The sequence below is a fragment of the Vipera berus genome (genome assembly GCF_964194415.1).
Source record: "Vipera berus genome assembly, chromosome: Z".
NCBI classification, from domain to species: domain Eukaryota; kingdom Metazoa; phylum Chordata; class Lepidosauria; order Squamata; family Viperidae; genus Vipera; species Vipera berus.
In genome coordinates, this window is record NC_138205.1 from 55,302,353 (window position 1) to 55,328,236 (window position 25,884).

Below are 25,884 nucleotides of genomic sequence, written 5' to 3' on the forward strand. Positions count from 1 at the left end.
AAGAATCCCTAAGACTGCCCCCAACCACCCAGACAGGCAAGACACCAGATTATAAACGACAGCAAACAGCATTCCTTACTAGCATTGATAATGTTACATAGTTAGAGTAATGAAATGCTTGTAAGAAAACAAGCAAGCTCAGAGAGCACCAAGGACTCTCTTTTTAACCCTGAACTACAAATATTCTCCTTCATTTGTAGCTGAAAAACCAGTGTGTGCTTGGTTAATTCAGAATACTAAATACTAAATTTTAATCAATTGAGATGGAACAGATATATGAGGCCCATGCAAATTTTCTCAAAGTGGTACAAAATCCCATGTGAGTACACTGGAATCTCATGAGAGTTCAGTGTTCTTGCTTAAGAGATTGGACTGTGTACAGGTCAATACTCTCCCTCTCCCCAAGAATATTGTGACAGTTTTTACCCTGAATATGTGATGTCCTAGTGCTGCTTGTTTTTGAACCTCTGAGTCAGTACATAATTAGCAGTAGGTACTTGATTCTTTAGCAAAATATCTCTTTTAAATTATGTTGGACAAAATTGAAAAGGTAAAAGTGATTTTTATAAATGTTTAATTGTAATATTTTAAACAATTATAAAAATAATTGAAATGTAAATATTTTGCATAATTTTGGTGTGGATAATACTGAATCACTCTTATATTTTAACAAGAAAAATTAGGAGTTCTGTCAAGAAAATTTACAAAACAAGTATTTTTCAGCTTTGATATAGTCAGTGTAAAAGAGCAGTTTATATAGTTTGTCTTTGATGGGGTGGTTTTTGTTTTGTTTTGTTTGTTTTATTTTGATCTTTCTAGAAAATCCTTACAATGATTCCCACAGAAGAGGAAAAGCAGAAAATTCAAGAAGCTCAGTTAGCCAATCCTGATATCCCTCTGGGTACTGCTGAACAGTTCCTATTGACTCTGTCTTCCATTACGGAACTCACTGCTAGACTTCAGCTCTGGGCATTTAAAATGGATTATGAGCTTGTGGAAAAGGTAATTTCTTATTGCTGAATAAATATAATTGTTTCTGGATTTCAATTTATCCTATTTTCTCTCACCCTAGGGAATTTCTCTCTGTTGAACTGTTCATTAATGCCATTTTGAATATTCAGTAGAATAAGAGAGCACTTAGTGTTTTCAGGGTAAAGGTTTCGTTCTCTGAGCTTGTGGGTTGGTTTCTGTATATTTCGTTACCCGGCTAGGTAACAGCTTCAGCAGAGTTTAGGGGATGTCAGTGTTCTTCAGTGAATATTGTGATGGGGGTTGGTTGAGGGTCGGTGATGTCTCTGGTTGGCTGTATAGTTTATTTGGATTCTGAGGGGTTTGTAGGCTGGTTGAGGGCCAATATGTCTTGATGGAATTGCTTGTGGAGTGCCAGGCTTCCTGGCAGGCAAACACCATGATCCCAAGTCTTTACTCTTTACTCATACCAACACCAAACTGCACCAGTTTGATTGGAGCAACACAAAAATCATTGGCCACGCTACCACTTGCCATGCTTGTAGGTTCATCAGAGCCTTGCACTCCATAAACAATTCCATCAACAGACACATAGATCTAAAACCAGCCTACAAACCCCTCAGAATCCATATCAACTGCACAGCCAACCAGAGACAGCACCAACCCTCAACCAACCCATGCAAATCCCCCGTCCCACCAGCAGTTCACCTCCCAATGACCCCAACCTGATGTAACCTCCCCATCACAAGACCCATCACAAGATTCACTGGTGACTCATACCTGACTCATTACAAGACCCATCACAGACCCTCACTTGACACACCCAGACCTGAAGCCCTTAGAAACAGAAGAACACTGACATCCCCTAAACTCTGCTGAAGTTGTTACTTACCCTGGTAATGAAACATTCAGAAACCAACCCACAAACTTGGAGAATTTACCTTCACCCTCATCCTACACTCAAGCTACAGATATTCATCACTATTGCAAACTCAGTCTTTTCCTTAAAAAGTAATGATAGTATTTCCTTATTTCCATAGCTGGAGCACAGTGCACTTGAGCTGGGATGAGAATTATATGAGGAAATAACCTTACATCCAAATGCCTTATCAAGTAACTTAACTATTGCATCACATTGGTTTTCACTTAATCATATCCACATAATTATCATGCCATCCAACTAACTTACTGATTAGCATATCTTGGAGTACTGAGTCAAATGCTTTGTTGAAGTCAAGGTATATTACAGTTAGAACATTCCAATCAATTTATTTTTACAGCCAAAGGCCAACACATAAATTAAACATTCAAATAAAAGAAAACTAAACAAAACCAACACAAGAAGACATAGCAATATACTATAATTAATGATGTAATCAATGGGTGACCAAGGTTTGCCTAGTTTTACAGACAGTATAACAAAAACTAACTAGCTTCAGAAAAACTGAATCATACTGACCTGACAATAAAAATACATTGAGTATAGTCTAATGCTGGATACAGACACATAATAAAATTAATTATAAAAGATTATTAAAAAGATCTAAAATATTTATTTATGTTTCTTGTGAATCTCCAATGCTGCTTCACAGAATCTAGCCACCTGCGCCATGATCACTGCCTGTTCATCCTTAAGCAGTCACTGGAGATAAATACTTTCCGAATGACCAGGATACCTATCAATTATGGGGAAGATATGGTTTTTCCGAATAGCTCTATAGAAGGAACATCAAAGGAGTATGTATCCAAGAGCAGAGTCTTTCAGCCAATGGTGTCTTTTTATACTTGCCGTACAGGACGGCCAATGGAAACGCATGACACCGTGCAAGCGAGAATACTTTCCAGTGGTTTACTGACTCCAACAGACTAAGATACCTGGCAGGTGTAACCACGTATCTAATAGAGTCTGGAGCCAGAAACAGCAGAGCTATACCTAAGTCTGCTTGCCTCTCAATGTCCTCTACCCTTTGACACAAGGTTTGTTTTGCTTGGTCGTAGTCCAATTTGAGAATTGAGGCTGACAAGAAGCCTAGTTTGGCAAGGTTGGATTTGACTGCCTTGATTCATGAAGAGGAGAATTTATTTTGAAGAATTAATGGAGCAAGGCCTTGCGGAAAGCAATTAAGCCTTAGCCAGATGTTTAAGGAAGCTATATAGATTCTTGCTTCAACTTTTATCAATCCTGTCTCCAGGCGCAGAAGTGCATTTGGGACACAGTGCGGCATCTGGAGAATTGTTTGATAAATTTGGATTGAACACTTTCCAGTGGTGTAAAACATGAAGCTGAGGGTCCAAGCAATGTCCGGTAGAGAAGCTGTGCTAGTGACTTGGCCAGAAAGAGCTTAATTGCAGCTGAACATAGTGTCCTCCCTTTGTGCAGAAAAATTTAAGCATGGCATTTGCTGATTGTTGGCCAGAGGCAGCCGCGTATTCTCCATGGGCTTTTTGTGAGCCAGTCGCATGGATGACTACCATGCGTGGTTACGTGCTCTATTTTGTGACTATTTAAAGACCATCTGTACCATTTTGGCCTTTTTTGCAAAAGCCATAACTTTTGTTTTCTCATAATTTATGTTCAGTTTATTATATTTGCAATACTGGACAAGGGCTTACAAGGCTCTTTTAAGGCCAACTGGAGTCCTGGAGAGAATCACAGCATCATATGCATAGAGCAGCAGAGCAATGCTTCAGTCACCTATTTTTGGGGGGTGGTAATTTGGATTATTTAACCATTTTACCATATCATTTATGTAAAAATTGAAGAGCAAGGGGGCCAAAATGTACCCATGTTTAACCCCCTTTTGAGTTTCAACTGACTTCGAGAGAGATCCTTGCATATTATACCTCACTTTGAGGGATGTTTTGGTATGTAAGGCATGTAACAGATGGAGGAGTCTGTGATCAATTGAGGCAGCTTCCAGCTTCTCCCATAGCTTAGACTTTGTAACCGTACCAAAAGCTGCCTTAAGGTTTATAAAGGCAGCGTATAATGATACAGGTCTGTCTGATGCATATTTTTCAATCAAATGAAGAACTAAGCACTGATCTATGATGCCTCTCCCCTCTCTAAACCTGGCTTATTCTTCAGCAATCAGGTTCTCAAGATCCAGCCACTCCTTTAATTTATCTTGAAGGTGTTTGGCATAGAGTTTGCTGATTATATTTAGCAGACCTATTGGTCTGTAATTGGCAAGATCGTCTCTTTCCCTTTTTATAAATTGGGACCACAATTGCCAAGCCTCAATCCTCTGGGACATGGCCAGTGGAGTCAATATAGCTGAATAGCGCTGCCAGGACAGATATCCACCACTCCATATTATTCTTTAGTAATTCGACCAAAAGGAAGTCAGCTCCTGGAGCCTTCCCGATCCTGAGTTGGCCAATGAGGGATTTAATTTCAGACTCTGAAACTGGAGGCCACTCAGGTAAATCCTTCATTTTAGACCTTGTACTCTCGCTGGAGGGGTCTTCATACATTCTCTGAAAATAAAGTTCCCAGGTTATAGGAGATATATTACAGTCTAAAGGGTATAGGTTCTTTCAGAATGGCAAGCTATTAGACATCAAAATAAGGAGTTATTTTGCTTTGCTGCCATGATGAGCTGTTCCAGGAAGACCTTGTGTCTTGTCTCTTCTTGAATGCAATCAATTGCTTGAATTGTTTTTTGAGTGTAACTGTTTAAGAATTGCTTTATTGCCATATCCAGTCTCGCTTTTGTACTCCTTGTATGCCAAGTTAAGGGCTTTCTTGGCTTCTATGCAATCCTTATCAAACCATGATTTGGAGGTGGTACAGGACCTCTTAACTGAGAAATTTCGGTTATGTGCTAATAATGGTTGTAGCTCATAAACTAAACTTTTATATAGTTCTAATAAGTCTTTGAGTGGGTTTGGCTGATATAAAGGCTGCCCAGATTTTTTGAAAATTATCCTCTGCAAGGGCTCTCCTTACCTTCTGATCAAGTTGTTGGGTCCAATTGACCTGGCATCTTGTTAGGCCTGCTGTAGAGACTGCAGAGATAAAATGGTCCTTGGAGGGTATCTGCCTGATAAAGGGCTTCATGTATATACACAGAGGTAGATGATCACTTTCTAGGTAAGGCAGGACTTCAAAATTTTCTATATAATGTACTAAGTCCATAGAAGTGAAGATGTAGTCAGTGGTGCTAGTTTTGGGCCCTGCCATAAATGTAAACTCGCCAGGATAGTCACTAGGCCATGAACCATTAGATATGAAGAAGTTTTTAACAATATACGATCGAGTTCTGTCTGTTCATTGTAAAGCCCCGTTGTTTTCAAGTCTTTTTCATATCTTGTTTGAATTTGTAAATATGGCCATCATGCTTTCCATTGGGAATTGATGTTAAAGTTGTTGAGCAGATGCTGTGCAAGTGCCAGTGCCAGTGCGGGCTTCCTAGATTCGAGCCTTCTTGCTGATAAATGAGAAAGGTCAGCGTACACCAAATGAGTGACTTTTCATATTTTTTTCTGTATTCTCTCACTAATACATCTTGCATTCATAATGCTGGAAGTGCTGTATGGCTCAGAACAGGAAGCCAGCAAGGTTTTAATATAATCCTCATGATGTTGAGTCTGGCATATAGCTTATTAATATAGCAGCTGTATACAGTATTCTACTGATGACCAGAGTGTGGCAGCTAAAGCTTCCCATTTAGGGCCACATAATTTCTGGAGTATGTTGTTCTTAGTATTGATTTTTGCTGCTGTAGATGTGGAGAGAGTCTGGTCCAATGTTACTCCAGGATAGTCTGAATGGGGTTTATAGCAATAGCAATAGCACTTACATACCACCCCACAGTGCTTTACAACACTCTCTGGGTGGTTTACAATGTCAGCATATTTCCCCCAATATTTTGGGTCCTCATTTTACCAACTTTGGAAGGATGAGTCAACTTTGAGCCTGCCAGTGTTGAACTCTAGGCTATGGGCATACTGCATTCTAACCATGGGAATAAGTTGTTTAAGTAGACCTTCGGGGCTTCATAATGCTAGTTTGTTGTTAAGGTGGAAGCATATAGTTACCATTTTGCTGGCATAGCAGAAAACCTCAAATCAATAAAGAATTTTTCCAAGATCTTAAGATCTTTGGACAGGAGGCTGTCTGCCATCTCCATGTGTTTTTCTTGTACTGCTGTAGCCAAATAATCAGTATATCCAACTTTGCATCCCCTTGTCACAGAGATATCTGATATTATTATTTATTATTTATTTATTAATTTAATTTATATACCGCCCTTCTCCCGGAGGACTCAGGGCGGTGAACAGGGCAAGTGTATAAGTGTCTGAGACAGCAGCACAGCATTATCTGCATACAGAAGAACAGAAAAGGGTCTATTTTCCAATTTTGATGGATGAAGAGATGCATTATTCATTTTTGTCTCTAAGAAATTGTGTGTGTGTGTGTCTGAGTGTATGTATAGATATCATATTATATAGATATCATATTGTATAGATCATATTGTATAGATATCATATTATATAGATCATATTGTGTGTATGTATGTATATATATATATATATATATATATATATATATATATATATATATATATATATATATATATATATATATATATATATATATATATATATATATATATATATATTTGGTCATTCGGGGTTTTTCCCACGTATTACCTTGCTAGGCTCCAAACATGGGGCAAATCTTTATTTCCTGTTTTCAGCCTATCTTGAAGGCCATAGAACAGGCAGTAGTCACACCGGACAGCTCATATATTTGTGTAAATTACTAACAAAGAATTAAGGGAGACTGAAATGCATTTCTAACTTATTAGTTTTCATCAGTCAGCCATACCCTTCTGAGATTCGAACCTGGGCTGATTGCACATTAGGCAGTTGTTTTTACCTCTTGAGCCACAGGATCTCTCTATCTCTTCCCCCTCGCCCCCACCTCTCACAATCCCTTGATTACCTTTCAGAGATGTGCAGAACTCAGGGTGTGGGGGGAGGAGGGACAGAAAGTACTGTAGGCCATTCTTACTGGGCCATATGGAATGGTCATTTGCAACCAGATCTAGATGCGGCAGTATTTCCCCCTCCCTGCGTGGCCTCTTTAACTAATTACAGTATAATGAGGCAAAGTTTATTCTTTGCAGTTTCTATATTGCCTAGGAGAAAAAGCATGTTTTAAATCAAAGGAAGAGAAACAGTGTGGTTAGATGCAGAATAGACAACAAAAGATTAAGAGTTAAAGAGGTGATGCAGAGGAAGGAGTAAGAGCTGCTTTGCCTTCCATGTCAGATTTTAAACTGCGCCTTTAACTCTTAACGCTTTATTGTCTTCATCTCACCACACTCATTTCTTTTTATTTTAAAATATGCTTTTTCACCCAGGCAATATAGAAACTGCAAATCACAAACTTTGCCTCATTATGCTATTATAATGTTAAAGAGGCAATGCAAAAGAAGGGGAAATGCTGCTTGGCCGAGTCCAGGTCAGGTTGCAAACAACCAGTCCACATGGCCCAGTTAGAATGGCCTACAGTATTTTCCTTCCCTCTTCCCCCCCCCCCCACATCCTGAGGTCTGCAGATCTCCAGAAGATAAGCAACAGATTGTGAGAGGTGGAGATAGCTTTGGGGACCTCAAGATAAGAAGCAGAGGTCATGGATATCTCAGGGGGTGGGGGAAGCCCAAGGCAGGCATCCCTGAGTTACCCTATGCACATTTAACAACCCCTGCATTCACCTCGTCATTTGTTTAAAGCCAGAGCAGGTACCTATCAATCTACATTGTTTCAGATAGGCTTTGTAAAATAAAGTCATAACCTGGGAGCTTTGTTCATTTTCAGGTGTTTAATCAGTGCCTGACAAAGTAGGCCAGATGGTAGCAAATGAACTACATAGTCTAATTTCCTCTTTGAAGTGGTCTTCCCAAACTGAAGTGAGAATGAAAGTTCAAATTTATAAAACAGATTGAAGAGTTATGCATTTCTAGAATAGAGATGAATTTTTAGGATTCAGTAGTAGAAATTAGCTGTTTTCAAAACTGTCTCAGAGAGCTTGCTTCTTCTTTACCTGGTTATGTTATGTTATGTTCTTGGGTTGAGTGAGAAAAAGGATCATTTTTGTATTCTTTAAAGTGGGAAATTAACAGGTTTTTTTTATATGGGGCATTCACGATTCCTGTTAACACCAGATGGCTAAAGAAGCTGAATGAATTGAATGTAAGATGGTAAAATATCAGGGAAGCTATAATCTAGAATAGCTGTATATAGCTAAAGTCCTTCGGGAGATCATTCACCAGAGCGACCAATGCCGTCTCCGTGCTGTACCCGGGCCTGAAGCCCAATTGGTACGGGTCTAGATAATCCGCTTCATCCAGAACCAGAGGGAGCTGATGCGCCACCACGCTCTCAACAACCTTCGCAAGAAAGCGAAGGTTGGAGACCGGACGAAAGTTATTTAACACAGCTGGGTCCAAGGCAGGCTTCTTGAGGAGAGTTCTCACCACCGCCTCCTTCAAGACAGCGGGGAAACTACCCTCACTCAAAGATGCAGATATAACCCCCTGGAACCAGCCTCATGTCCCCTCCTGGGCCGCATAAACCAACCAGGAAGGGCACGGGTCCAATAAACACATGGTGGAGCTCAGCCTCCCCATAATCCTGTCCACTTCCTCCGGAGTCACAGGATCGAACTCCTCCCAGATAACATTGACAAGACCACCCGTGTCCTGATCATCAGACTCTGCCCAGTCGGAGTCCAAACCGGTCCGAATCCGAGCGATTTTGTCCAACAGATGTTGACTGAACTCCTCGGCACGTCCCTACAAGGGTTCCTCCCTCACCTCCTGATTAAGGAGGGAGCGGGTCACCCTAAACAGGGCGGCCGGGCGATTATCTGCAGACGTGATAAGGGTAGCGAAGTGATTAGACCTCGCCACCCTTATCGCCGCGAGATAAGACCTAATATAGGTTCTTAGACGCAATCGGTCGGATTCAGATCGGCTGGATCTCCAACAGCTCTCTAGGCCCCGTCTCCGACGCTTCATCTTCCGGAGCTGTGCGGAAAACCATGGAGCCCGCTGGGATCTGCACCGGGTCAGGGGCCGCAAGGGTACAACTCGGTCAAGTGCCTCCGTGGCCGTCCTTTCCCAGGCTTCCACTAAGGCATTCACCGAGCTGTGAGCAGAGGAGGCAGGTGGGGACCCCAGCGCTGTCTGGAACCTCTCAGGGTCCATTAAGCGCCTGGGGCGGAACCATCTAGTTGGTTCAACACACCCACGGTGAGGAGCGGCAAAACGGAAGACCAGCCGCAGGAGATGATGATCGGTCCATGACAGGGGCATAACAATTGGAGAGCCCCCACCAAGATCATCTAACCACCGTCCAGATAGAAAAACCAAATCAAGGGTGTGGCCTCCCACATGAGTCAGTCCATGAATTACTTGCGTCAGGTCCATGGCCGTCATGGAAGCCATGAACTCTCGAGCTAACTCAGAGGATCCTCCCAGGGATGGTAGATTGAAGTCACCCAAAACCATAAGTTTTGGGAACTCAATCACCAGCCCCGAGAGGGTATCGAGAAGCTCAGGCAGGGCTGCTGCTGCGCAAGTAGGCGAAAGGTACACCAGCAGCAAGCCCAACTGCGCCCTAGGACCACATCTCAGGAGGAGAGACTCACACCCAATTATCTGAAGAACGGTGGCCTCCTGCGGACACAAGGTCTCCCTCATAACTACTGCCACTCCCCTGCCCCTACTCTGAGCCCGAGGCTGGTGCAGCACCCGGAAACCTGATGGGCAAAGATCAACCAGGGGGATACCACCCTCTGGGCCCAACCAAGTCTCCGTGATGCAAGCCAGGTCCGCATGCTCACCCTCAACCAGATCCCGGATGAGAGGAGCCTTGTTAACAACGGACCTGGCATTCAAGTACACCAGCCTTGTCAAGTCAGGGCGGCAAAACATAAAAAACCATTAAGCCAAGCCCGGCCAAGCCAAGCCAAGCCAGCTCTACTCTCACCCGAGCTGGCTGCAGATATAAAGCCATAACAGTTCTCTCACAACAATTGGCAATACATCTGGGCAAAAACCTGGCTAAAGACAACCGGGATAAATCCACCTCAGCTGATCTCTCACATCAGAGGGTGGATTGATAGTTAATTGTTCTGCCCTCTCACTGCAGACAAGTCCCAGATCTGTCAGGACCATTCTTGGCCAACAATAACTCTTAAAGTTGCAGCTGACGCTCCGTAAGCAAGAGAGAGAGGAGTGCAGGTCGGCTGCTCCAAAGCATCAGAGTTGGTTCCTAGCCACCGTATCCCACACTATCTTGCAACTCCGAAAGAGGGGAAGGTCTCCACGGCACAAAACAGCAGTCCAACAGATGATCCAGGACCTGGAATCACAACCATCTCAGTCGGAGGAAGGAAGGAGAAATCTCTTCTCTGCGGCATATACTGTGCTGGCTGAAACGCCGCCAGCTGAGACGCATAGTAAAACAGCAGGCAAACCATGATCACTGCTCAAAGAGCTCCCTACATCTCCACAACCAGCACTAATCAGCTGTTAATAGGCGGCAATTAGTTCGAACCGCCATGTCACTCCCCAGTCTTAAAACTCCAAGAGGGGGGGAGAGGTCTTCAGGCGCAAAACAGCACCCCATAGTTGATACGGACCTCAAAACCACCATCTCAGTCAGGGGAGGAGGAGAAAGGGAGAAGGAGAAAGGGAGAAGGAGAAGTTTCCCTGCTGCGGCAACAAGCGAGCTGAAACGCCGCCAGATGGAAGTCGCGGCGAAGTAGCAGGAGGTCTTCAGGTGCGAAACAGCACCCCATAGATGATACAGACCTCTAAAACCACCATCTCAGTCGGGGGAGGAATGAAGAAGGAGAAGTTTCCTCGCTGCAGCAACGCACGAGCCGAAACGCCGCCAGCTGGAAGTCGCGGCGAAGTAGTAGACACATCCTCAATCACCACCCCAGCTTTGCCAGCGCCACGACCAGCTCAAAGAGAGCCTTCACACCACGAAACGGTGCCCGGCAACCACACTCCCACACTCCATCCAGGAACGGCAAGTTCCTCAGCTGCTCAGCTGCTCAAGCAAAAGCCCATTGCGGAGCTCACAAACTCAGCTCCCAACCGCGGCTGCCATCTTAGTTCCCACAAAAAAAAAATTCATAATAGCAGATACTGTTTCCAGGTGATTGCAGATACAAAGACATAATCAAGTAATGGATGTGCAAACATCTGGAAAAAAGTACTGCTATTACTAGAAGCCAACAAGGGTTTTTCAAAGACATCATGCCAGAGAAATCTTATTGCATTCTTTGACAAAGTGTCTAAATTCATGGATCAGGAAAATACTGTAGACATAATTTACTTATACTTCAGTAAGATATTTGACAAAGTAGACCACTGCTTATTTCCTGGTAAGACAGAAAACTGTGAGATACATAGCATTACCAACAGATAGATTTGTAACTGGTTAACCAACAGCACAAAACACATATCTACAGGTGAAACTCGAAAAATTAGAATATTGTGCAAAAGTTCATTTATTTCAGTAATGCAACTTAAAAGGGGAAACTAATCTATGAGATAGGCTCATTACATGCAAAGCAAGATAGTTCAAGCTGTGATTTGTCATAATTGTGATGATTATGGCTTACAGCTCATGAAAACCCCAAATCCACAATCTCAGAAAATTAGAATATTGTGAAAAGGTGCAATATTCTAGGTTCAAAGTGTCCCACTCTAATCAGCTAATTAAGCCATAACACCTGCAATGGGTTCCTGAGCCTTTAAATAGTCTCTCAGTCTGGTTCAGTAGGAATCACAATCATGGGGAAGACTGCTGACCTGACAGTTGTGCAGAAAACCATCATTGACACCCTCCATAAGGAGGGAAAGCCTCAAAAGGTAATTGCAAAAGAAGTTGGATGTTCCCAAAGTGCTGTATCAAAGCACATTAATAGAAAGCTATGTGGAAGGGAAAAGTGTGGAAGAAAAAGGTGCACAAGCAGCAGGGATGACCGCAGCCTGGAGAGGATTGTCAGGAAAAGGCCATTCAAAAATGTTGGGGACTTTCACAAGGAGTGGACTGAGGCTGGAGTCAGTGCATCAAGAGCCACCACACAGAGACGGATCCTGGACATAGGCTTCAAATGTCGTATTCCTCTTGTCAAGCCGCTCCTGAACAACAAACAACGTCAGAAGCGTCTTACCTGGGCTAAAGAAAAACAGACCTGGTCTGTTGCTCAGTGGCCAAAGTCCTCTTTTCTGATGAGAGCAACTTTTGCATGTCATTTGGAAACCAAGGACCCAGAGTCTGGAGGAAGAATGGAGGCACACACTGCAAGATGCTTGAAGTCCAGTGTGAAGTTTCCACGGTCTGTGTTGATTTGGGGAGCTATGTCATCTGCTGGTGTTGGTCCACTGTGCTTCATTAAGTTCAGGGTCAACGCAGCCGTCTACCAGGAGATTTTGGAGCACTTCATGCTTCCTTCCGTAGACGAGCTTTATGGGGATGCTGACTACATTTTCCAGCAGGACTTGGCATCTGCCCACACTGCCAAAAGCACCAAAACCTGGTTCAATGACCGTGGGATTACTGTGCTTGATTGGCCAGCAAACTTGCCTGACCTGAACCCCATAGAGAATCTATGGGGCATTGCCAAGAAAAAGATGAGAGACATGAGACCGAACAATGCAGAAGAGCTGAAGGCTGCTATTGAAGCATCCTGGTCTTCCATAACACCTCAGCAGTGCCACAGGCTGATAGCTTCCATGCCAGGCCAAAATTGAGGCAGTAATTGCTGCAAAAGGGGCCCAAACCAAGTACTGAGTACATATGCATGCTTATACTTTTCAGAGGTCCAATATTGTTCTATGTACACTCCTTGTTTTATTGATTGCATGTAATATTCTAATTTTCTGAGATTGTAGATTTGGGGTTTTCATGAGCTGTAAGCCATAATCATCAAAATTATGACAAATCACAGCTTGAACTATCTTGCTTTGCATGTAATGAGTCTATCTCATATATTAGTTTCCCCTTTTAAGTTACATTACTGAAATAAATGAACTTTTGCACGATATTCTAATTTTTCGAGTTTCACCTGTAAATGAAAGACAGCACATAGTGGGGACTTCAAGGTTGTGCCTTCAAATTCTTAATAAATGATTTAAATGGAGGATAGAAGGGGAACTCATCAGATTTGCAGACAACACCAAGCTGGGAGGGCATACACATAATCCTTAAAATCATTTACTTAGTAACGTTTCAAAATTATAATGGTACTGAAAGAAGTGACTTATGGCTGTTTTTCACAAAACCATTGCAGCATCCATATGGTCACATGATCAAAATCCAGACACTTGGCAACTGGTTCTTATTTATGATGCTTATAGTGTTCCCAAGTCATGTGATCATCTTTTATGACAAGCAAAGTCAGTGGAGAAGCCAGATTCACTTAATAACAGCTGCAATGATTTACTTACAAACTGTGGCAAGAAAGATAATAAAATGGGGCAAAACTTACTTTACACTATCTCACTTAACAACAAAAAGTTTGGGCTCAATTATGGCCATAAGTTGAGGACTATCTGTAGCCAACATTTTAGAAGATAGACTCAAGATATAGGAGCATAGACTTGAACTCTATTTAACAAAATACAACTGAATCATGAGAAAAGTAAGGTCTTACACTTAGGCAAGAAAAACCAAAGGTACTGATTTGAATAGGTGGTACTTGACTCAACAGTAGCAACTGTGCAAGGAATCTAGATATCTTAGTGGACAGCCACTTGAGTATGAGCCAGCAGTATGTTTCAGCTGTCCCCCAAAGACAGTATAATCCTAGGCTGCATCAATAAAGGGATAAGTATGAAGCTCATGCAAAGTGGGAGTACCACTTTATACTGCACTGATAAGACTATACTTGAAATACAGCATCCAGTTCTGCTCACCACAATACAAAAAAGATGCTGAGACTCTAGAAAGAATTCAGAAAGCAACAACAAAGATGATTACGGGATTGGAGGCTAAACCTCCAATGAATGATTGTGGGAACTGGATACATCTAGTTTAACAAAGGACTGGGGTGACATGATAGCAGTCTTCCAATATTTGAGTGGCTGTCACGGGGGGGGGGTGTTAAACTATTCTCCAAAGAGACTGGAGAAGAAATAATTGAAAGAGAAATCCAGCCCAGAATGTTCTCACAGTGAAAATAATCAGAGGAACAGTTGCTCAAAGAAATTGTCGATCATCCGTTACTGGAGAATTTAGTAAGACATTGGACAGTCATTTGTCCAGAACTGTATAGGGTCTCCTGATTCAGCCAGTCATTCACTATAAGGTCTCCAGGGTCATTTCCAACTCCATTGTTCTAAGTTCCTCTTCTTCCCCCTCAACAGATCATTGATGATAATGATGAAGAGCACATTACATTCATTGGATGTAATTCCACTGAGAACTATACACTGAGTATAATTGGTCAACCAACTGTGAATCCTCTGGTGGTGGTATTGTCTATCCCATTTATCCCATCTTACCAGGAAGCTGGCTGTGGTCTACTTTGTCAAATGCCTTACCAAAATCCAAGTAAACTATATCCATAGCATTTTCCTGATTCATTAATTTAGTCACTTTATCAAAAAAAAGGCAGTAAGGTTTGTCTGGCATCATCTGTTTTTAACAAACTCACATTGGCTTCTAGTCATTGCCTTGTTCATTTTAAGGTGCTCACAAATCCATTGATTGATTATCTTTTCAGGATTTTCCCATTTTGATGTCAGCCTGATTGGTCTGTAGTTTCCTGAATCCACCTTTATTTCTTCTTGAAGATTGGAATCACATTGACTCTTTTTCAGTCCTCTGGCATTTTCCCCATGTTCCAGGAACTCTGAAAGATTTTGTTCAGTAGTTCCGAGCTCACGTCTGCCAGTTGTTGAGTACCTTCGGATGTAAATCATCCGGTCCATGTGATTATTTACCCTCATCTAAAGTGGATAGGTTGTCTTTTACCAATTTCTTGCCTATTTTGTCTTGCTTTCCTGTTCTGTTTCCCACAGTGCTGCTGTTGATAGGTTGGGCTGGTTTTTTTCTTTTTGCATGAAGAGAGATGGAAAAAAGGAATTAAGCAATTCCACTTCTCTCTGCTGCCAATCACCTTCCTGCCATTTCCTCCCATCAGTGCCCCAATCATTTCCTTGACTTTCTTTTTGTTCCTTAACATATTGAAAGAAACTTTTTTTGTTATTTTTGTCATTTTTTACAAGCCTTAATTATTCTGAGCTTTAGCCTTCATTAAGTTCAGATTTCCATTGCTAGGCAAGACAGTTAAGTATTTTAACCTTGTTTTATGACCTTTCTTGCCACAGTTGTTAAGTGAATCACTGTAGTTGTAAGTTAATAATACAGTTGTTAAGTGAATCTTGCTTCCACATTGGCTTTGCTTGTCAGAGCACAAAAGGTGATCACATGACCATGGGACATTGCGACCATTATAAATATGAGCTAATTGCCAAGCATCAAATTTTGATCACGGGGATGCTGCTACAGTTTGTGAAAAACAATCATAAGCCACTTTTTCCAGTGCCATTGTAACTTTAAACAGTCACTAATTGAATCATTTTAAGTTGAAGACTACCTACATTTGCCGATATTCTGTTTTAGATGTGTCCCTTTCTATAGTTTTTATACTTGTCCTTTTTGTCCCTCAATTTGTCAGAGAGCTCTTAGTACAACCGTGCTGGCCTCATCTGGTATATTTTGTTTTCATTCTCTTTGGTATTGTTTTTGTTTGGGGCTTTAGTTTATTTTGATAGAAACATCCTTTGCCTGAAAAGAATTATTCATTGTTAAGTGAAAATCCCTGTTCATAAGATTTAATTGATGTAAAAAAATATTTTCCATGTTTTTATTTTTTGTTAATGACAGGAGATTGCAGAACCACTTTGGGACCTGAAGGAAGGAATGGACCAGCTAGAGAATAATGCTACCTTTGGATTTATTCTTTCTGCTCTCTTAGCTATTGGAAATTTTCTCAATGGAACCAGTGTGAGTAGTAGCATTGCACTGAAAAAATTACTTACAACTATACATTTAGCAAAATTCATAAAATAGCTTAAAAATCCCCTTGAACATTAACCGCACAATTTCTCATCATATGTTTTCTATCTTCTTTATGGCCTTTGCAAACAATACTTCTTTTGTTACCTGTTCATCTTCATCAGACAACAGGAAATATGATTTCTTCTAAACTAGACTGAATTAATTGGATTAACAAGGGTATAGTGAATCTATCTCTAGGTTCCTGATAAAAGTTTGCAATGGGTCAAGTGGGTCACATCTTCCATTTGTAAATTATTAGAAATGCATAAATTGTGTTAGTTGGTAATTTTTTTGTATCTTCCATCGAAATAGGCTATTGTCATTATTTGGAAGGAAAGTTCAATAAAGGCTTGTCTCAAATAGTGGGATGTAAGAAATTGTAAATAATACAACATTCCTTGTTCTTCTTTAAAAAATCAGTTCAACTTAGCCAAATTAAACTTCCATATTTGCTCTTTATCTTGTCTAAATTTTTTTTTGAGAAAAGTAGTCACTCAATAGTATATGATAAATGTGTAGTAAATCTGACTATTAACTAATTTTTATTAACCAGTAGTAATCCTACAATGACAAGTAAAAATAAATGCAAACATCACAGGAAGGAAACCGAAATAGACAAAAAAAATATTTTTTTTGCTTTTTCCTCCCTGTTTCTCTCTTTGCCTTTTGTTCAGCTGTTTAAGATTGTGGGATGTAGCATAAAAATATGGCAGTGCTTTTTACTCTGAAGACAGTACAACCCCTTTATTTCAGCTACTTAGTCTTTAAGTCAAAACCAAGAACTTCTGCCTCCTTTAGTTGAGGTTTTTAATTGACACAGAACAGTTGGCAACTTGCTACCACAATATGGTTCCCAAATTGAAGCACTTTTTCATTTAGTACTCATGAAAAAGCATCTGCTTACATGAAAAATTGGAAGTGATAAGCAGAAGAGCTATCTAAAGCATGGCTGGTATCAAAAGAATAATGGATGTGTTCAAACATGAGTAAGATCTCAGGTTCAATGTTTTAGTGATATATGTCATTTTTCTTTTGTATTTTTGTTTAATATTTTATATTCCATCTGAAGTCATGCTTGAGTTGTATGGAAATATAATTTTTCTAAGTAATTAGAAAAGTAAGTGATTTATTATTTATTTCAATAACAAACCAGAAGGATAATCATTGCTCCGAATTGGTTTTCCAAGTCCAGCTGAGATGATAGCAGATTTGTCTTGTGAAGTTATTTGGGACCAGTTTGTCCCTGTGGATCTTGAAAGAATTTGATAACTCACTTCTTGGTGGTTATACCCTAACTTACTTGGTTGATGAAAGCTATAGAAAGTGGCAGGAAGCTGAATGAAGATGGAGGTGAAAACCTCCTTGAGTAAGGGTTTTTCCCCTCTGTCCTTGAAAACCATAGTAGTACATCTCTTCCATAAAAATCCATACCTGTTTTGGGTTGTTATAAACCAATCTCTGATTTTTCCATTCTTTAGAGAAAACTTCAGAAGATTATACATTTGCAAATATGGAAACCCTTTAATGAAACAAATTTAGGTAGTCTATTTTCAGTAGGATTCAGGCCTAGGAATGGGATGAACTGCAAAATCAACTTGTTCATATCCTTGTTGGGATTGCAATAGCTGAATTGCAAATTTCCTAGTCCTGGTGGATTTTGGCTGCCTTTTTTAGTGCCATGACTATGTATCCTTCTAGGCCAACTAAGAAATATAAATAGATGGACTATTCTGTTCCATTTTTAAAAAGTTAAAGAATTATTGATCCTTAAACCACAAAAGGTTTATAGGTATTTCAAGATTGCAACATCACTTTTTTCATTTTTATTAATATTTGAAATAGAATGTAAGGTCCTTTCTATATGGTTAAATTAACAAGACATTCCTTGTTTATTGATATCCTGTAGCCTTTGAAAAATAAATTATAATTGATCCCCAAAATTTATTAAACTTTTGATAATATCTTTTATCCTATCTATCCCATTTTCTAAAAAATATAAATACTGCATTCAGTGTTATAACATTTACTTTGGTCTTAATTGGGGATGGAAAGATGATGATTGGAAAGGACCAACACTATTTAAATATACTAAATATGTTTATTTGCTAATATTTTCAAACTTCAGACATAAACCCATGACAACAAATTAGACAATGAGGAAGGTAATGGTAAAAAAAGGACTGCTCAGCTATGAAACAGGGCATAAAGAACGTAATGCTCAGAGTTTAGGGAACAAACAGGGAGGATTTGAAATCCTAGTACATAAAAGTAGGTGTGATAATGTGCAGTACCAAAACTTGGTGGGACAAAACTTGTGATTAGAACATATTGCTAGAAACATATAAATTGTTCAAAAGAAACAGACTAACAAAAGAGGAAGTGCAGTTGCATTATATGTAAGGAATCACTACACCTCTAGAAAAATACACAGTAACAAGGATGAAAGCTTTCCTGAATGCATTTGGGTGAAGATTAGAGGAAAAAGAAATGACACTGCTGTAGGTATCTATAGCGAGCCACCCAACTAGCCAGGGGAAATAGATGAACATTTTGCTGGTCAGTTAAATAAGAAGTGCAGGAAACACATCTGTGTCGTGTAGTAATGGGAGATTTTAACTTCCCTGACATAAACCGGGAAATAAACTCTATAACAAGTGAGAGATCAAACAGGTTCATGATATGCCTAGCTAACAACATTGTACCTCAAAAGGTAGAGAAAGGAGGTAGAGAGTCAGCTATACAGGACTTAATTCTTACTAATGGGGATGAAATGATAGAAGGGATCAAAATTGTGGGAACTTTGTGGGAGAGTTACTATGTCATACTAGGATTCAATGTAGGAACAGGCAGTTGAACAAAGTTAAACCAGTGTTCTAGACTTCAAGAGAGCTGATTTCAACAAACTAAGAGAGAAATTAAGAAGGATTCTGTGGAAATCCAAAATGGAAAAACAACTCAAGATGCTTGGGAAACTCTAAAAAAATAGATTATTAAAGCCTAATCTAACATGGAGAAAGAAAGAAAAAATCGACCCAGATGACACCAGCATAAAGATCTCTCTGAAAAATTGAGGGGGAGAAAAGGACAAGTTTAAAACTGGAAAGAGGGACTCATAACTAGAACAGAACATCAACCAATTGCCCGAATCTGCAAGGATAGGGTAAGGAACGTTAAGGTTCAGAATGAACTAAAACTTGCAAAAAAATGCCAAAAAGTAACAAAAAAAGTTTTGATATGTAATGAATAAGATGAATGTCAAGAAAACGATCAATCCACTAATGGGAGTAGATAGCAAGCACAACTTCTGAATTCCTTCCTTGCCTCTGTTTTCATGCAAAGGGAAAAGATAATCCAACTATCAAAAGCAGTACTATGGGAGACAGAAAAAGAAAGCAAGTCAAAATAGGCAAGAAATTGGTAAAAGACAACCTATTCATTTTAGATGAGTTCAAATTCCCAGGACCAGATGGTTTACATTCCAGGGTTCTGAAGGAGTTGGCAGATGCGATCTCAGAACCACTGAACAAATTTTTTCACAGCTTCTGAAGCATGGGGAAGTGCCAGAGGACTGGAAAAAAGCAGAAGCAATCCAGTCTTCAAGAAGGCAAAAAAATGGATCCAGAAAATTACAGACCAATTAGGTTGACATCAATACCTGGGAAAATCCTGAAAAAGAAGATCAAGCAATGGATTTGTGAGTATCTAGACATGAACAGGACAGGCATTAGAAGTCTCATGCTTTGTTAAAAAACAACTGATTCCAAACTTTATTGCCTTCTCTGTTAAAGTAACTAAATTAACTGGATCAAGGAATTGCTATGGATATAGTTTATTCGGACTTCATTAAGGTATTTGACAAAGTAGACCACAGCCTACTACTTGGTAAGAAGGAATATTTTGGGATAGACAATACCATCATCTGATGGATTTGCAACTGGCTGACCAACTCCATTCAACATGTAATACTCAATGGAATCACATCTACCAGGAGAGAAGCAAGCAGTGGGTACCTCAAGGTTTTGTCTTAAGCCCAGTGCTCTTCAGCATCTAGATGAGGGAGTAGAAGGGGAGTTCATCAGATTTGCAGATGACACCAAGCTAGGGGGAATTGCTAACACTTTGGAAGATAACTCAAGATTCAGATGGATTTTGACAGACTAACACAGTGAGCCCTATCCAGTAAGATGAGGTTCAGCAGAAAGAAAAGTAAGGTTTTGCTTTTAGGCAGGAAAAACCAAATGCATGGATATAGAATGGGTGGTGTCTGGTTCAACATTATTAACGGTGAGAGGGATCTAGGTTTCCTAGTGCAGAACCACTTACGTATGAGCCAGTAGTATGCTGCAGCTACCAAAAAAGCCAGTATAGTCTTAGGCTGCATCAACAAAGGGATAGCATCAAGATCACAAGAGATTATAGTACTGTTTTAAATTGCAGTAGTGAGGCAACATTTAGAATATTGTGTTCAGTTCTCTTTGCATGAGACAAAAAAGATGCTAATACCCTAAAAAAAGTGCAGAGAAGAGCATCAAAGATAGTAAGAAGTCCAAAATTCAGTGACCAGTTAATGGAACTGGGTATATCTAGCGACCTAGCAAAGGAACAGATTAGGGATGATATGATAGCTGTCTTCCTGTACTTGAGGGGCTGTCACAGAGAAGAGCAGGTCCTCTTCTGTAAAACACCTGAGTGTAGGACAAGAAGCAATGGATGGAAGCTTGTTAAAGACACATCCTGGAACTAGGGAAAAATTAACCAATGGAACAGCTTGCTTTTTGGAGTTGTGGGTGCTCCATCAATAGAGGTTTTCAAAAACAAAAAAAGACTGGACATCCATTTGTCCAGGATGGTATATGGCTCTTACTTTGAGCAGGAGAGTGGACTAAAAGATCTCCAATATCCCTTCCTGTCTATGACTCTATGATGTCAAATAATTTATTCTTTTTTTTTATTTCTCCACACAGACTAAAGCCTTTGAACTAAACTACCTTGAGAAAGTGCCTGAAGTCAAAGACACAGTCCATAAACAGTCTCTTCTTCATCATGTATGCACAATAGTGGTGGAAACATTTCCAGATAGCACAGATCTTTATTCTGAGATTGGAGCCGTCACTAGATCAGCCAAGGTATGTCAGTTAATGCAAAGAAATCTCTAATAGCAGGGTACATTGTCATAAGGAACAAATAATACTTTACATGCAACATTTACATTTTGTTGTTTTATCCATTTCTCAAATAGTCCTTACAAACTTAGAAATAGGGTTGATTTACATCATTCCTCTGTAATTTTTAGATTATAGCAGTTTTCCTTTTTCTCTTTAATAGGTTTCTCATGGTTTTTAAATAGATAGTCTGTTCTTTTAATCTCAAACTGTTTTGAAATGTTAATAAGTTGTCAATTCTAAACTGAATCAATAATATATTGTTGTTGCTGTTAGTTGCGGTCGTGTCCGACTCATCACGACCCCATGGACAACGTTTCTCCAGGCCTTCCTGTCCTCTACCATCTCCTGGAGTCCATTTAGGCTCACACCTACTGCTTCAGTGACTCCATCCAGCCACCTCATTCTCTGTCATCCGCTTTTAATTCCAACTTTTCATTCATCTAGCCCTGCTTTTCTCATGATGTGCTCTGCATATAAGTTAAATTGGCAGGGCGACAGTATACAGCCTTGCCGGACTCCTTTCCCAATTTTGAACCAATCAGTGGTTCCGTGTCCAGTTCTCACTGTTGCTTCATGACCCACATATAGGTTTCTCAAGAGGCAAATAAGATGGTCTGGTACTCCCATCTCTTTAAGAACTTGCCACAGTTTGTTGTGATCCACACAATCAAAGGCTTTAGCATAGTCAATGAAGCAGAAGTAGATGTTTTTCTGGAACTCCCTAGCTTTCTCCATGATCCAGCGTATGTTAGCAATTTGATCTCTAGTTCCTCTAACTCTTCGAAATCCTGCCTGTACTTCTGGTAGTTCTCGATCCACATACTGCTGGAGTCTAGCTTGTAGGATTTTAAGCATAACTTTGCTAGCATGTGAAATGAGTGCAATGGTGCGATAGTTTGAACATTCTTTGGCTCTGCCTTTCTTTGGAATTGGAATGTAAACTGATCTTTTCCAATACTGTGGCCACTGTTGAGTTTTCCAAATTTGCTGGCAAATTGAGTGTAGCACTTTTACTGCATCGTCTTTTAAGATTTTAAATAGCTCAGCTGGAATACTGTCACCTCCACTAGCTTTGTTGTTGCTCAGCTTTCCTAAGGCCCATTTCACTTCACATTCTAGGACAGTCTGACCTTGAGCCAGACATCCTAGAACAGTGGTGGTGAACCTATGGCATGGATGCCAGAGGCGAACCTTTTAGAGACCGAATGCCCAAACTGCAACCCAATACCCACTTATTTATCGCTCGGTGCCAGGTGGGCGTGGCCCACTGGGTGGGTGTGGCTGTGGTGGTCATGGAAGATTGGGTGGGTGTGGTCACCTCAATGTTGCTCGTGGGGAGGGACACCTGTGGCAGTGGGCAGGGTTTGAGGAGCTCCAGGAGGTCTCTGGCAGGTGGGGCGGTAGGCAGGAGACTCATCCTGTGGGATGAGGCGAGGCAGGGTGGGGGTGCCATTGTCATGGGGCAAGGCATGGGCTAGGGCAGCTGCTGCCTGACATCATCGGCCCCCGCACACAGAGGCCAGCGAGCGCATGGGGGCCAGTGGTGTCCATCAGTAGCCACAGCCTGCTGGCCCCTTGACAGGCACACTCTGAGGCTCCGCAGCCCGTCGCCGGCAGTTCAAAGAAGCCGCCTCCGAGATGGATGGTCGGAGAACAGCTGAGGAGGTGATGCAGTGGGGTTTGCCTGGGAAAAGGAGAGCATGCAAGGCCAGGATTGATGGGGTGCGGGGGAGGGAAACCAGCCATGCCAGGATGCATTCAGCCACGTAGGACTTTGGCAAATTAGCAGGCAGCTGGTTGAAGCTGCCTCCGGGGCATGGTGCAGGTGCCCACAGAGAGAGCTCTGAGTGCCACCTCTAGCAACCGTGCCATAGGTTCGCCACCACTGTTCTAGGATGTCTGGCTCGAGGTCAGTGACCACCTCAGTGTGATTATCAGGGATGTTAAGCTCATTCCTGTATAGTTCTTCTGTGTAATTTTGCCACCTCTTCTTAATCTCTTCTGCCTCTGTTAGGTCCCTGCCATTTTGGTCCTTCATCATGCCCATTTTTGCATGAAAGGTTCCCTTCATTTCTCCAATTTTCTTGAAGAGATCTCTAGTCCTCCCTATTCTATTGTTTTCTTCTATTTCTTTGCACTGTTCATTTAAGAAGGCATTCTTATCTCTTCTAGCTATTCTCTGGAATTCTGCATTCAGTTTCTTTTTCTCCTTTGCCTTTTGCTTCCCTTCTTACCTCAGCTATTTGCAAAGCTTCCTCAGACAGCCATTTTGCTTTCTTGCATTTCTTTTTCTTTGGGATGGTTTTAGTTGCTAAAATGCTGTGGTAAAATGTAATTTCTTGTCTTCTTCACAAAATACACCAAAATATCCTTTGCAACATGTCTTGTTCTTGCAAATCTTGAATTTATTACATAAACATCTATTTCTGCCTCTGTATCCTTCTCCAATCTAATATCATTTGTTTTGAAAGTTCACCATTTACCTAAAGCAGGGGTCCCCAACCCTCACTTCATGGACCAGTACTGGTCCGCATAATGTCAGCAAGTGGGCCGCACAAACAAGCAAAGCTCTATCCTCAGGATGCAGGCAGTTGTTCTGTTCCAGCCTATGACCGGCCCTGTTTGTATATCAGGGACAACCCCTTTTTCCTTTTTACAGTCAATAGGCTGGAAAAACTCAACCTAAATTTATTTACAGTTCAAACCAAAAAGCAATAGAATAAATGAATCAAAATATCAAACAAGAGTTAAACAGAAGTAACAGGAACAGACCAGCACTCTCTCAGAATGTATTCAAACAGTTGCCTTCAGCAACCAGCCCTGCCCACACCTTCCTCTTTTATTATCAGTCCCAAGGCGTGGCTTCTCACTGCCTTCTCCTCCTCTCACTGAGTTGCCTCATTGATTTTCTCTGCTCTGCTCTGCTGGATTGCCTTCTGCTTCTAGCGTCTCTGAACAGATTCAGCTGTGACTTGCCTAAGTCTGACACCTCGTGCTCACACAGCTGGGCCTCATGAGGAACATGACTGGAGGGGCCAGGCTGAGAGTTCTGCAGTGCATCAGAACCTCCCTCCGACACCAAAGGCTCTCCAAACCCCTCCTCCTCCTCAGATTCATCAGACTCAGCTGCTGTGAGCACAGGCTGACACTGAATCACAACAGCAGTATTCAAAACCACACCCCCTCTGATCCGCAGAAAAACCTTTTTCCATGGCACTGGTCCCTGGTGCCCAAAAGGTTGGGGACCTCTGACCTAAAGTCTTTAGAAAAAACAAAATAAAAAATTGGACCATAGAGGTCCAATTCACTTAATTACAATAATCTTTTAAAATAACTATCTCCTTGTCCTTTTCAAATTTTCTTAAATCATCTCCTTGTTAAGAATCTAAGAAGTTTTTATCAAAAATTTCTTTAATCACATGCTAGCAAAGTTATGCTTAAAATCCTACAAGCTAGACTCCAGCAGTATGTGGATCGAGAACTACCAGAAGTACAGGCAGGATTTCGAAGAGGCAGAGGAACTAGAGATCAAATTGCCAACATACGCTGGATCATGGAGAAAGCTAGAGTTCCAGAAAAACATCTACTTCTGCTTCATTGACTATGCTAAAGCCTTTGATTGTGTGGATCATAACAAACTCTGGCAAGTTCTTAAAGAGATGAGAGTACCAGACCATCTTATTTGTCTCTTGAGAAACCTATATGTGGGCCAAGAAGCAACAGTGAGAACTGGACACGGATCCACTGATTGGTTCAAAATTGGGAAAGGAGCCCGGCAAGGCTGTATACTGTCGCCCTGCCTATTTAACTTATATGCAGAGCACATCATGAGAAAGGCAGGGGTTGATGAATGAAAAGTTAGAATTAAGATTGCCAGAAGAAATATCAACAACCTAAGATATGCAGATGATACCACTCTAATGGCAGAAAGTGAAGAAGAACTAAAGAGCCTCTTGTTGCGGGTGAAGAAGGAGATTGCAAAAGTTGGGTTGAAACTTAACATTAAAAAAACCAAGATCATGGCATCCGGCCCTCTCAATTCCTGGCAAATAGATGGGGAAGAAATGGAGGTAGTGACAGATTTTATTTTCCTGGGCTCCAAGATCACTGCAGATGGGGACTGTAGCCAAGAAATTAAAAGACGCTTGCTCCTTGGGAGGAAGGCCATGGCAATTCTAGACAGGACACTAAAAAGCAGAGATATCACCCTGTTAACAAAAGTGCGTGTAGTGAAGGCTATGGTCTTCCCAGTTGCAATGTATGGCAGTGAAAGATGGACCATAAAAAAGGCTAAGTGCCAAAGAATTGAGGCCTTTGAACTGTGGTGCTGGAGAAGACTCCTCCGAGTCCCTTGGACTTGAAGGCAATCAAACCGGTCAGTCCTAGAGGAGATCAACCCTGACTGCTCTTCAGAAGGACAGATCCTGAAGCTAAAACTCAAATACTTTGGCCACCTAATGAGAAGGAAGGAGTCACTGGAGAAGAGCCTAATGCTGGGAAAGATTGAGGGCAATAGAAGAAGGGAACGACAGAGAATGAGGTGGCTGGATGGAGTCACTGAAGCAGTAGGCGTGAGCTTAAATCAGGGGTGTCAAACTCAATTTCATTGAGGGCCGCATCAGCATTGCGGTTGCCCTCAAGGGGCCGG

At 41.1% G+C, this 25,884-nt stretch overlaps 1 protein-coding gene across 2 annotated transcripts in view; it reads left to right on the plus strand.

Moving 5' to 3' along the window:
• The window catches only part of FHOD3 (formin homology 2 domain containing 3), a 370,562-nt gene that overhangs the window by 275,105 nt on the left and 69,573 nt on the right, over positions 1-25,884 (plus strand). For both annotated transcript variants that reach the window (XM_081344817.1, XM_081344818.1), the window contains exons 19-21: positions 820-1,002; positions 15,898-16,017; positions 21,036-21,197. In XM_081344817.1, coding sequence (XP_081200943.1) covers positions 820-1,002; positions 15,898-16,017; positions 21,036-21,197 — 465 coding nt within the window. The remainder of the gene's footprint in view (positions 1-819; positions 1,003-15,897; positions 16,018-21,035; positions 21,198-25,884) is intronic.